Genomic DNA, 15139 nt, shown 5'->3' on the forward strand with positions numbered 1-15139 from the left:
TTTTTTTTCAGAACCAGGGATAGAACTCAGGCTCTTGCGCTTGCCAGGGAAGTGCTTATTCCACTGAGTCACCTCCCCGGCCCCTCTATAAAATCTTGACAAATATTTTCCTTCATAAAAATGGCAGGAATCATTTTTTTAAAAAAATCACTACAGTCACATATGAGTATTTTAATCATGAGACAAGGAAAACAAAATAGTGCGATGATATTAGGTGACTACATACAAAGTACGATTCTCATTGATCTATAGAACAGTGGCTCATATAAGAGAAGCTAAGAGATTTCATTTTTGTTTTGATTTTATTTCCAAGAGTGAGATTAGGCAGTTTATCTTACCTATAGAGTGCATTACTTATACAGGCATCAATATCTTGAATTTTTAGTAATATGATTGAGTATTTCTGCAGAAAATAGGCATGCCTTTGTAAGTAGGCCTATCATGGATATTATAGAATGTCACAGATTGTCTTATATTTATGGTACCTTATATTACACAGGCAAAAAAATGGGAATTTTTGTTGTTTGCTTTTCTTGCTGGCTGCCTGTTACTTAAGACACAAAACCATAATGCTTTGAAACAGCATATTTGGAGGGACTATCTTCACAGCACCTCTTAAAAGAATTGGAAACAATTACAGAGCATGCAAAGAAGAACTACTGACTTTGGGCTGAGGAGATAGAATGGCAGTCTAAGTGCCTGCCTAGAAAGCCCAAGGACCCAGGTTTGATCCCCAGTGCGTGGAGGCCTGGGTGCACAGTGCAGCCCCCGAAACTGGACATCGTGGTGCATGCCTGTAATCCCAGCACTGGGGAGGCTGAGACAAGAGGATCACTATGAGTCTGAGCTGTGTAGCAAGGCACTGTAATAAATAAATAAATAAGAAAGAAAGAACTACGGACTTAGCCTTCCATTATAGCAGAGTTACAGTGTATGCTATCACACCTGACTCAAATAGATGCTCTTTGCTAAAAATATTTAAAAGCTAATTAACACAATAATTCATAATGCATAGCATATATTTATCATAGAATAATATTGGTTAGTAATTATATTACATACAAAATGAACTTCAGCAGTTTCCTATACTCCCCCTTCTTCCCTGTGTATAAAACAAAAGAAGTAAACCTAGTACATCTGATTGTCTAGTATGCATATTATGTAAGCCAGTCAACTGAAGGCAATATAAACTGAAGTGTATGAAAAATCATATCTTTGTAAAGCATTCAAAATTAGATAGCAATTTAGGTCTGTTCTATAAAATGTAGCATAAAAATGTACCTTTAGACATGTGAAACATTCTTGTTTGGAATACCATAGGTATCCACACAGTAGATACAGTTTGTTCAACATATCATCACATTTTTTTGCCCCTAAACATGAAGGTTAGGCTAAATTTCTTCCATAAACTTAATCTGTAATATTAGAAACTCTATAGATACACTGTCCTCAATCTTACACACTTATTTTAACTTTCAGCAGTCGTCATTGCTTATATGCAAGAATTTTACACCCCTAGGCACATTTCCGTCTATCTACAATAAATAGTGCTTATCCACACAATGAATTGCTGGATATCAAAGCAATGAGATCAGTTTTTCTTCTAAAGAGCTGCTATGAGAGTAAACAGGTCTTAAGAGAAGAAAGTACCCTGTGTTCGTGAGGCTTGCCTGTCTTTCTCTGTGTAAGTCCTGTCAGAGCACTTTCAAGCCTCAGGGCCCTGGCGAGTACTGTTAATTGACTTGCAGCATTAATTAAGTTGATGATCTAAGAATTTGCTTCACAGTGCTCCAACACATTGATTATTAGACCAGGAGTGTGTCAGGGTTGTTCAAACTGCTGCATCCTGTGATCATCATTATGCCAGCTGTGCTACACTCGTAGGTGATAGAGCTGTTCAGGACAATACAGAAGGCGCTGTTGATGTCTAATCGGGTAATAAAGCATGACTGTTCAGAACCTGAGAAATACATTTTTAGAGTCTTTCTTTTGATTCTAAGTAAAAGTATGCTATTACTTTCTCATACAAAAAAGAAAAAATCTTTTCATTAATAATTTAAATGAAGGCCTTAAATTTTAAAGCATGTCTTTCAATCTAACTAGCATAGTGATCTCTCTGAAATTATAAAATAATTTGTATTCAATAAGGGAGAAACTCTTTTAGGGATGGTAAATAATTTACATACTATAACAATAATTAAGGGTATTTTCCAAATTCAATATAATTTCCTTTATTTAATTGCTGGAAAGTGTTTTATGCATTTCAATTAATTATCTGTAAGAAAAGGAAGACAATTTATTTTGCTCAAAATGTAAAATATATATTTAATTTGTTTTTCCTGGCCTGTTTTTGTTTATATTACTATATTTGTGAAAAATCATATTCTGTTTAGAACTTAAGTTTTTAAATAAAGCCATTCTCAAAACTAATATTTAATTAGTTTTTAGCTTCTTGTATGTCTACATTAAAATGGTTTTAAATGCAGGAAAATGTCTTATTCATGTTAGAGAATTTTTCTACTTGTTTGAACAACAATAGCCTATATTTTATACTTAAATTACATGCGGATGTCTTTATAAAAATATAATTTTGTAATGTGTAAATAAGATAACTGATTTGTGTAAGGTATATAAAAATATCTAAATTTATCTTATTGCTGTTTATACAGATATTTATTTTTTTCTGTTTTAAATTTTTTAAATTAATTTTAATGAGAAAAAAATAGCAATGGGACAGTTTCAAAACAGGTTAGTAGAACAGTTACAATAATTAATACATCGCATATTGTCTTCGTAGTCGTTATTCACAGTACGAGATGTAAATATGATATCTTGTCTAAACAGTATTAGTACAAACCTTTCATCTCATTGAACTAAGAGAAAGTACCAGTATATCTATCCTAATTATTTTGTATATACAAAGTGTTTTCTTAAAATAATTTTATTGAGAAACAAATAGCAATGAGACCATTTGAAATCTGAATAGTAGGACAGTTTCAATAATTAATACATTGCATATTGTTGTCTTAGTGGTTATTCATTGTATAAGATGCAGACATGATATCTTGTTCACAAACACTATTAGAAAAAATCTTTCTATTCATTGAGTTAAGAGAATGTAACTGTATATCTATCCTATTTTGAATATACATTAATTTTTTTATTAATTTTATTGAGAAACAGATAACAATGAAAGTTTCAAAACCGATTAATAGGACAGATACAAAATGGTTGTTCATTTGTATCCCCTTTTTTTGTTTAGTTTTGTCAGAGAAGGGAATTCCATTGTCATTTAAATATTATAGGTGCATGAATTCAGCAAAATATTCCAACATAATCCAATAGTCCATAATAGTAGTGGGTTTTCTGTAAGACTGGCAATGTCAGAAGTTGTTGACTTGAGCCTTTTACAGCTTAGCATATTAATTTATACTTTGTTTTTATACTTTTCTGCTGGATGGTTAAGACCAAGATAAAGCAAGACCTATAGAAAAAGCAATGTAGCTTTTGTATCGGATGAGGTATACAGATATTTAAAAAATAGCTCTTCTAAGCCAGATTTGGAAAAGTTGGAGTTGAGGAGCCTTATAATGTCAGTGGGGTTCTTTTATATTTGTAATGTTTGTCAGCGAGTATATTTGACGGTATAATATGACGGTACCCCATTAAAATTGTATCTCTTAGTTTCTGAAATATAGTCCTTAGGAGATATGGTTATCAATTTGGTAATATCCTAATATGATATAAATGTTATATAAATCTACATGTTTAAAAAATACTACTTTGGGGGACTGAGGTGATAGCTCAATAGAATAAGCATTTGCCTAGCAAACACAAGGTCTTGAGTTCAATCCCTAGTACTGCAAAAAAGAAAAAAAAAAAAAAAAGAAAGAAAGAAAGAAAGAAATACTGCTTTTTTTTTTCAGTACCAGGAATTGAACTTTGGACCCTATGCTTGAGAGGCAAGCGCTTATTCTGCTGAACTATCTCCCTGGGCCCAAGAAATACTACTTTTAATGGTGCTTTAAAAGATAGTTTCCGGGGCTATGTACCGGAAGATAGTTACTAACTAAAGATAGTTCAGTGGACTATGTACCTGTTTAGGCAAGTGCAGGGACCAGGATTCGATCTTTGGCACTAGCCTTTTCCCCATGTGCACTGAGCAGGCCACCAAGACCAGGTGTGGTGGTACCTGTAATCCCAGTACTAGATGGGCTGAAAACAGGAGCATCGACCAGCTATGTAGTGAGATCCTGTACAAAATACATAAAAAGACATTTTTTTCAAGAAAAAAAGAAAAGAAAACCATACTTAGACCAGAAGTGTATGTGCTAAGTATATCTATGCCTTTACACTGAAAAAAAAAGAAAGAAAGGAATGGAATATAAGTTTCCTGACGGTAAACATAAAATAAAAAGTTTTGCCAATAGATCGTATTTATTCTCTACTGGGTAATACTGGTTTTGTGTTAAGAAACAAAATCTACATCTCTAAATTGATTTGTCAGGCATCCAGTTGGGAAGCAACCTAGGAGGGGGTGCTGCGAGATGGCATCTCTGTGGCGTGACACGAAGCACAAGCCTGTAGTAATGTTGTCTGGCCGGTTTCTGAAGTGTAGCAACTGCTGCAGCACTGAAGCCTCGTGTCCGTGTCTCTAAATTAGTAACTTGTTTATTTTTATGCTCTCTCCTTAGAATAGAAAAGTATTGTGAAATATTTGACTCAGTGTTTTGCCTTGTAAGGAGGTTACCAGTTTTATTTATAAGGAAAAAATGTTCTCTTTTTAATTCTGTGATGTACAGACGTTGGCTTAGTTAGCAGTGTCCTAAGACCTGAGTGGCACTTACAATTTCAGATCAGTACAATTGTGGCTACGTAATCAAGCCACAAAACAGAAGTCACTTAAGCACAAACTTTGGCTTTGTTTAAGCAGTTACAGCATAACAAAATACATCATGCTGAAACTTAAATCTAATGGTGCATATTAAGTGTATATGCTTTCACGAAATATACAAAATATGCATTAGTGTAATACTGTTGGAAGGTGAAAAATAACTTTATAGGAAGTCCCAATAGTCAGGTAATAAAAATTAGCTTTAAGTTATACTATCTGACTGGATGTTGGAATTGAAAACTACATGTAGGTTATATATTTTAAAATTTTAAATAATGGACAATAACAGAACAGTGGTATTAGAAAATATACAAGGTTATGTAAAGAATGAAGAATGAAAACCATAAGATTTACATTCCACATTGTGTTTTCTACTATGTGATCAAATGTTTCATGAAAACTGACTATGGAAAAAAAGATCTGTGTTAGTCTGTGTCTAAATTTTGTGCTTTCCCAGGCATGATATTAGACTCCAGGGGATTTTTCAGTTGCACTTGTGTATGGCATATCCTGTATGTGGATTAATTCCCTTTGTCAAATCAGAAATATGTTAAGACATTTCGCTGCTCTCTTTGGGGCCATACTTATCAATGTCATGCCTGGCCCTCATCAACTCAGCCAATATGAAGAAAGAATTTTATGTAGTGAAAACCTGCTTCTTGCATATTATTATAGAAAAAATATCAAGGGTATATAACCTTTACTCAAGATCACACATTAATAGGGGCTTGAAAATGTTGGATCTGTTTTCTTCTTATTGTGCTTTACAAAAGCTATGTGTGAAGCAATGGCGATTCCTTGAGAATGAAAGAATTGTTAGACAAGCTGAAGAAGATTTGAACCATTTGAGTTAAGGAAATTTGTAGGGTTAAAAGAATACTATGGAAGTTTCCACTCACCATCTATAAAAGGTAAAAGATAAAGGGCCATACAGAAAGAAATGAGAGCATTTAAATATGCTCACTGTATTGTAGCCCTGAATATGGGACTTTACTCCTAAGTTGATTAGTTAAATTATTTCCTAAATACTATACTAGCCATCATTTTTAATTTTTTTTTTATTTTTTAAAATGGCTACCAAATTTTTTCCCATAATTTTATTGATAAACAAATAGCAATGAGACAGTTTCAAATCAAATTGGTAGGACAATTTCAATAATTAACACATTGCATACATTCTTCCTAGTGGTTAATTGCCGTACAAGATGCAGACATGATATCCTACTTACAAACACCATTAGAACAAATCCCTCTATTCATTAAGAGAATGTAATTATATATCTATCCTAACCACTTTGAATCCACAGATACAAAATGGACAATCAACTGTATGTCCTTTTTTTGTTAAGTTCCATTATTTGAATATTATAGGTGTGTTAACTCAGCAAAAATATTTTAAAAGAGTCTAGTAACCCATAATAGTATTGGGTCTTCCGCTTAACTGGCAATGTCAGAAATTGTTTACCTGAGTTCCCTACAGTTCAACATAACAGCATGGCTTTACTTCTTATATTTTGTTTTTATACTTTTCTGCTGAATGGTTAAGACCAAGGTAAAGTAGGACCTATGCAATAAGAGTTGTAGCCTTTGGATCTGATAAGGTCAGTGAAATCCCCTCAGGATTTATGTTGAGATCCTGTACCTTGGATTGTAGAACCTTTTTCAGTGTCAACCATGTGGATGAGTCACGGCCATTGCTTGGCCAATGTGCTCTCTGTGAAAGCCTGAGAGAATGCTTTCTCTCCATGTGACTCTCCTTAGGCACACTCTACATCATCGATCACTTTCCTCTTTGGCCCCACTATCTCCTTGATCAGAAAATTTGGGACACTACTGAGTTACATGACGTTACAGTACAAGTTCTCATATGTCCTGAAGAGCTAGGAAATATACTAGCCATCTTTACACTAAGACAATTAAATGTTTTTGAATCCTGGGCTCTCCTCCCAACATATCCCAAAGTCAAAAGAAGCTATATTTCTGTTCTTTCAGAAATAATCTCTTATAGATTTTTACATGTAGTTACAAAGTGGTGATTGCACTACAATTATGTCTAAGTTTTTGTAACGATTTTGCTTCTTTCAGGTAAACTCTGTGAATCTTCTGTCAACTACTGTGAATGCAATCCTTGCTTTAATGGTGGTTCCTGCCAAAGTGGTGTGGATTCATATTATTGTCACTGCCCATTTGGTATGTAAAACTTATTTCTTGATATAAATTATTATTGTACTTTGGCATAAAATTTTAACAATTTTGCTTTTTTGTGACCATGAGTAATCAATAAAATGTTAATTTTCTTTGTCATGCTATAGTGAAATAAAACCTCAAACATGTAAAATTTTTAAAGGTTAATTAAGGAATTCCTCTTTAATAGATTCCTCTAAATATATCATTTAGAAATAAAATCTCAAAATAATTAAATCAGTGATTTCACAAAGATTGTTTATTCTCAAACATTTCTAATTCCTTCTTTCCAATCCAGAATTTAATCTATAAAAACTCTTTATTTTATTTCATTTATTTATTTTTAAATATTTTTTAGAGAAAGATCTACAGGGTGTTCAGGGTCTCACCACTAGATCAGACTCATAGTGATCCACCTGTTTACAGCCTCCCAAGAGCTGAGATTATAGGCATGTGACACCATACCTAGTGCCACAACACCCAGTCTCAATTGCCATTTCAGTGTGCCCCAGGCAAGACCAGCACAGCAGGCCCGGGGATCGAACCTCCAGCCCCTGCACCTTCTTGCAGGCGCTTTAATCTGCTGAGCTATTTGGTCAGCCCTAAAAAACTCTTTAAAGTCTATTTTATATCATTCTTTATTTCAACTCTCTAAAAGAGTCAGTTAAATTGTGTTTGTTTGTGTATGTGTGTTTTTTTTCTTGTGTTTTCCATTAATTTATTCATTTATTAGAAGGATTTAGTAACCAGATATGCAGTTTCATGATGGCTTTTTGGTAATTAGTACTGAGCAACTGATAAAAATCCAGATTGAGATGGCCCCTGAGAATGGAAGCTGTGGAGGAGAGTGTCTTGGCACACACCCATGTTTATCCACTTTAGAGAGATTAACTAACAGTTTGCTTCCATGTTTAATCCCAGTGTGACAGCACAGGACCAAGAACAATGAGAATGGACTTTGAAAGAACTTTTGCATTAAGTTGGTTTCATGTGTCTGTGATTATCCTATTTATTTAAAGGGTACTTTTCCTCACGAGATAGAATGCATCTAGAATTCATCTTCCAGATGACCTTTTTTCCCTTCTTTCAGTATTAAATTAAAAAAATATCTTGGTATGTTTTTCTCTGCTTGCCAAGTCTCGCCAACAATGCTCATGAAGCAGTTACAGGTACATGCAGGTCAAAATTAGCCGTGAACTAGATCTCCTACAACACACTCTCTTTCAGTGGTCTCCAAAAATGTTCACTGAGGCTTTTTCTTTTTTTAACATAACCACAAATCAGGTTTCATGGTTTCACTTGTGTTTTAAAATGAAAGAAAAAAGCATTGGAGAGGAAAGTGGAAAATGATTTTTCAAATGTCTGAACAGAAGTGTTTACATGTGAAGAGATTCCTTTACATTCCAATAAAAAGTATAAAGATTTAAGATAATTTATGCCAACTATGCAAATTCTTGTTGCCTTGTAGCTGATAAGACTGTATCTGTATATTCAAAATAGGAGCGATATACAGCTATTTTCTCTCAATTCAATGAATAGAAAGAGTTGTGCTAATAGTGTTTGTGGACAGGATATCATGTCTGCATCTTTTTCTATGAATAACCACTAAGAAGACAACAATATGCAATGTATTAATTATTGAAACTGTCCTACTAATCAGTTTTGAAACTGTCTCATTGCTATTTGTTTCTCAATAAAATTATTTAAAAATAAAAATAAAAGAAAAGAAAGACTGTTGTCTCTGGTGAGAGGAGGTGCTTTGGGATCAGAACAGAGCCTCCTAGGGACAGAGGAACAGAACAATATACATTTAAATGTCCACAGATGGCAGGTAGTGCCAGTGTACGTTTTTCCTCCTCTTCCTTGTAGCAAAGCTAAAAACTCTATTTAAATTTAGACATTGTTAGCCAATAGAATAAACATTTATAAAAGAAAAGAAAACAAAAAATCTGGAAACACCAACACGTAATTTGAGAAATAGAAATACAAAGATTGAATTAAAATGAAAAAAACATTTTCTTCTCAAATTTAATTTGGGTGAAAGATACAAATAAAAATAGCAAATGGAATGCCTCAAATAAACAGCTAGAGGTAGTTAACACATGCATCCTATAAAACATTTTGACCATAATTTTGAAGCTGGAAAAAAATTTGTGTTGTTTACCTTTTCATCATTAAAAGATTTAGTGTTTGGATTTCAAATATTTTTTTAAATTCTTCAGATTTTTCTTTTAGATTGCGTTTTAAGAAAACATAAAGTTCATCAAGCTTAATGCAGCCAGTGTAGCCTGTATAATTACAGCTTCTTAGAACTCTTTTGTTTTTACATAGGTTATATACTGTCAGAAGTATAATTTAAAATACAATGGGTGCTTATGTTTCAAAAATTTATTGCAATAAAAGATATATTGCCAGTACCACTCCTTAAAATATTTCCCCTCCCTTATGCACTTCTCCCATTGTTCCTGCTGCTTTCTGGAGCAGTTCCACAAGTTGTTTGTATATATCCACAGTTCAGCTGGGGTGGCTGCCTGGAGACCCTCTATCGCTTCAAAATATTTCCCTTTCACAGTCATTTTTACTCTATCAATGGTGACAGATCGAGTGAATAAGAACGATAATGACATGCCATCATTTTCTTCTGAGGCTTCCTTCCAGTTTTATGACAGTAACAATGTTCACTCTATTTTTTTTTCAAATCTAACAAAGACAGACATGAGCAGGACTTGAACTGCTTTAGAGAGAAACAAGAACTAAAGACTAAGTGTGTTCAAAGCATGCAAGGGTGTTTTGAAGATGGTTAATTATTTCCATTAAAAATAATTAAATATTCACCAAAATTTTGATCACTCCTTGTACATGTGCAAATATCTGAATATATATATATATATATATATATATACACACACACACACACACACACACACACACACACAAAGTCAGCTTACATTTTAGAATTATTCTATTAGGGATATTTTGTGTTTATACACACATATATTATGTATGTTATACTTCTAACTGAACACAATACTATGTACATAAGTGTATGGTTTATAATTACTGAACATTATATATTTTACTCTAGTAAAGGATATCATTCATGTACATCTTTTATTTTATTTTATTTTATTTTATTTTCATTTTTATTTTTATTTTTCGGCAGAACCAGGGATAAGTTCATAAGTTCTCAGGCCCTTGTGCTTGCCAGGGAAGCACTTATTCCACTGAGCCATCTCCCGGCCCCTCGTGTACACCTTTTAGCAGAGTAATTTTAAATTTCTCATGAAATTCCTTAGATTTATTTCATGTCATTCTATTGGAGAACAAGTTTAAAAACTCATTAAATTTTATTGTTTATAAAAGGTAAGGAATTTCATTTTTGATAGGACCAATAACAGAACTCCTTAAAAAGAAGATAATGCATAAATATTTTAAAATCTGAAAACATAGTATCAATTAATAAATAACCCTTTCAATATCTACATACTTTCTGTATCTATGAGTATTGTGATTTCAACTACAATTTCATAGAATAAAATATAATCAATAGAAACCTAAAGACAAAATTACAAATTTTGGTTCAATAATCCATTTAAACGATTTAATTTAGCTCTACTAATCCCTTAACTACAATTACCATTAATGCACGAAGAAATAATGTATATAATAGAATAACTAGCTAATACAGATAAATATAATTTATTACATATAAATAGAAATCATATGCAATTGTATATCAACAAATATTACATAGTAAATTTAATAAATCTACATACAAAAAATAAATTCATGTCATATGTTATATTGCATATAATATGTATCAATACTGTAGTTCTTTTGGCGTTTTCTTGAACTTCATTGAAAGTGTATATAATTTGAAAGCAACATTCTATGTATGCATATATTTCTTGCTCATTTATGATGAGTATCATCTCTGACTGCTTGTAACAGAAGATAAACGACACTTGGTTGTGCAGCAGCCTCTAAACCATTTTAATTTAAAGAGTGTTTGGGTTAAAATGTGATACATTCAAAACAATTAGATTAGATTAGCAGAACTGGCTTCATGTTCTGTCTGGATTTCCCATGGTTCTGTGACCTCAAACAAGTTTTAAATACTCTGTAAAATAGTGGCATCAGTTCCTTCTAGCTGAACAATTCCATGATTCTAAATGAATTTACAAGACATATAAAGAAAAAGGAATGCAACCTTTGAAAGTTAATAAGAATCACGATGCGTTGGCATGGGTTAATTTTCCAATCATTTGCCACACTCTACTAATATTTGTGGGAAAAGAATTTTGGCATAGCATTGCAACATCAATAAATCTCATAGTTTTTTCAAGTTGGAAAAATAACTAGCACAAACAAATGGAAATGCTGGACTTCATGAAAAAAAAAAAAAGAAAGTTATTTTAGCATAACCTGTGCTATAAATCTTCCTCAAAGGATATAAAAAATAAGAAAAGGATAAGAAAAATAGACTTTTATTTTCTTCCTGGGAAGAATGGATTCCTTCCCTAATTTTGCAGCCTTTAAAAAAACCATGAGTATAGTTACTGGATGTTTTTCTTTCTCTTTTTGTATTTACTAGAAGGTCTACAGGGTCTCACTACACAGATCCTCCTGTTTTCAGCCTCCAATGAGCTGGGATTACAGGTGCGTGCCACCACCACGCCCAGTTTAGCCATCTCAGGGCTCCCCAGGAGTGGGGTGGGCACAGCAGGCAGGGATTGAACCCCCAGTCCCTGCATCTGCTTAAGCAGGCAGTTTAATCCACTGAGCTATCTGGCCGGCCCATTACTGGAGGTTTTTAATCCTAAGTAAATATGTTTACTCTATTCAACTAAATTGAAATTGTTTTTAATAATTTCTTATTATGAAGAAAATATCCTGGTTTAAAATTACAGCATTTAAAACCTTTCAAAGATTGACAAACTGATTTGGCCTATTTGCCACAAAAAAAAATCTCTTCAGACATTCTGCATTTCATTGTCCTTAATATTTCAAAACAAACATATTATGATGAATCTCTTAATTTGCCAGAGGAGAAAAGAAACCCAACGTCAGTTTATCTGTCATCTCTCCTTTAGACTACAAAGATTATCAACTTGTTATATTCTGGTTTTTGTTTAGACAGTATTTTTTGAAGAGCAATAAAAAGTTAGACAAAATTCATATTGTAAATTAATTTTTTATGAAAACAGTATAATGAAACCTCACTTAATTTCACTTGTGCATCTGTTCATTTTCCTACCTGCAGGAGTCTTTGGGAAGCACTGCGAATTGAACAGCTATGGATTTGAGGAATTATCATACATGGAATTTCCCAGCTTGGATCCCAATAACAACTATATTTATGTCAAATTTGCTACCATCAAAAGTCATGCATTACTGCTGTACAACTATGACAACCAAACAGGAGAACGGGCTGAGTTTTTGGCCCTAGAAATTGCTGAAGAAAGATTAAGATTCTCCTACAATTTAGGCAGTGGCACATATAAACTCACTACTATGAAGAAAGTGTCCGATGGGCAGTTTCACACTGTGATTGCCCGGAGAGCGGGAATGGTAAGAAACCTTTCCTTAAATCTTTTGATGATGCTATATGTCCATCGAATTAGTCCTACAATTAATGTGTGAACTAGAGGGCAAACTTAATTAAATTATATTTATTTATTATTATATTTATTCAAACATTTTTGATAGTTCAGTATGTTATTAATTTATGTAGTTATTAATTTTAAAAAGCTTATAAGTAACTTTTTATTTTGTTCATGTTCGTTATATTGCTGTTTTCAAAATGCTGAAAAGGAGAAAATGAAACAGCTACTTCTGTAAAAATTCCATTGATAGTTCTGTATAGTTTTGAGGCTATGTCTGCATTATACTTAAATATCTGCTTTTTTTCCCAAAAGTTTTTGTTTTAACTGAATCAACAGCATAAGAATATTGGGTAAAAGCTTTTCTGACAAATAAATATCTGATGAGAGACTAATTTTTCAAGACAGTACAGTTCTTTGGCACTCATATTCCAATGATATCTCAGGATTCTGTCATCTGTAAAGTCTATGAAATGAAGCTATAACGATGTTAGTCTATATCACTCTCCAATGCTTTTCAGAGTTATGCTCCACCGTATTGCAGGCTTACATATTGTATAATTATCACTTATATAATATTTATCATATATCTTTATATTAAACATGATATATTTTTATGAATTACGATTATAAAACATTTTTTCATAAAGAGAAATAAGTCCATTTCTGTATTAATATTTGATTTCTTTTTCACCTATGTGTTTGGTACAGGGTCTCCTTATGCAGCTCAGACTCATAGTGATCTTCCTGTTTTTGGCCTCCCCAGTGATGGGATTACAGGCATGTGCCACCACGCCCTGACTCATTTGCTGGCTTAGTGTTTCCCCGGGGTGGAGCCAGCAGGGGATGCCAGACCAGGATCGAACCCAGGTCCCTGCACTTACCAAAGCAGGGTCTTATTCCACTGAGCTATCTTATTGGCCCTCCTTATCAATATTTGAGAAAAAAAGTTGATATAATGCAAAAAGTATTGGTTCATTGTTGCCCTCCATTTCTAAGAAGTATCAAAAATTTTTGAATAAGTAAATAAATAAATAAATAAAAGCCTGATTAAAATTTATATCTCTCTCTATAAAAGGAATATAATTAGTCAAAGTATTAAACTATCTCTTATGAAGAAAAAAATGGCCAAATAAATTTCTGAATTTGGATAAACTTTGGAAATGAAAGACTGTACTTGGGGGCTGGGGAGATAGCGTGGTGGTCTAAGTGCCTACCCGGCAAGCATAAGGTCCCAAGTTTGATCTTCAGTACAGCACGCTGTGCCAGCCTTGGAACCACAGGAATGCTGTGCCAGTCCTGAAAATAGGCATAGTGGCACACAGGCCTGCAATCCCAGTGCTAGGCAGGCTGGGACAGGAGGATCACTACAAGTCTGAACTGTAGTGAGACCCTGTATTACAAAAAGTAACCACACAAAAACTATAGTCTTGATTTGCATTCCATAACAATGTAAGATTTATTTTGTTCTGAGATAGACCAAATGAATATTGCATTCACTGAGTGAAAAGAGTGTGTTTGTCACTAAAGACTGTAAATAATTTATATTATTGAAGTACATGAATATTCAAAAGCATTTTAGGTATTTTTACTAGGCTTTCACAATTCTCCACTGATATATAATTAGTTTTGCCTTTTTCTGTCATTTCTGTAGTTACCACTTTCACAAAGGTATAAAACAAAAGCTCCTTTATAACACTTTTTTCTGATCAACATGAATAATAAAACTATATTATTAAAGGATGAAATTTAATAATTAATATATCATAATGAATATTTAATATAATATTTAATATAACAACTACTTTAATGGCTAGCTTTAAAACTACTTGGATGATTATGCAATTGTGGTCCAAGTTAGGGACTTAGACATTTCATCGATGCTTGTGTCTCTGTTCTCAGGGTCCCTCCAGGTTATTAGATGGACTCAACTTGTACTACGTGAGAAAACAACATATTTTAGTGACCTTAATTGTATAGTGCTGTCCATCTTTTCTTTCGCTCCACATTAATGTTCTATAGTTGCAACATTTTTCTTATATGTTTAATTCATGGCATACTTAATACAATTACTCTCATTCTTAAAATGAGACAAAACATAAAAAATAAACTGTAGTAAACTTTTTTGTAATTTACAGTATTTAGATTCTGAAAAATCTGTCAGAAGATCTACCGAAAAATATATTTTGGACCCTGGACTAGGTGGGGGTGCTTCTTGGAAAAGGATTGGTCCAGAACTCCAACTGTGGTCTCCTAATGTTATCCCCACATTCCCTTATTATTATATTAATGTGAATCACATATAAAACTGTATTTCTGTTTTGCAAAATAGGTACTTTCATAGACATTTCTCAACTTAACACTGTTTAAATAGCCATTTCAAATTTAAAAACATTTTACTTGGTCTCAAACTGGATGAGGTTTAAATTACAAATAGTGCCTCACAAAGCACCCCACT

At 33.0% G+C, this 15139-nt stretch overlaps 1 protein-coding gene across 1 annotated transcript in view; it reads left to right on the top strand.

Moving 5' to 3' along the window:
• Fat4 (FAT atypical cadherin 4) overlaps positions 1–15139 on the top strand; it is a 212688-nt gene that overhangs the window by 175544 nt on the left and 22005 nt on the right. The window contains exons 10-11 of the mRNA XM_023705874.1: positions 6980–7084; positions 12342–12649. Coding sequence (XP_023561642.1) covers positions 6980–7084; positions 12342–12649 — 413 coding nt within the window. The remainder of the gene's footprint in view (positions 1–6979; positions 7085–12341; positions 12650–15139) is intronic.

Source organism: Octodon degus, unplaced genomic scaffold, assembly GCF_000260255.1.
Source record: "Octodon degus isolate 3935 unplaced genomic scaffold, OctDeg1.0 scaffold00231, whole genome shotgun sequence".
Lineage (NCBI taxonomy): Eukaryota > Metazoa > Chordata > Mammalia > Rodentia > Octodontidae > Octodon > Octodon degus.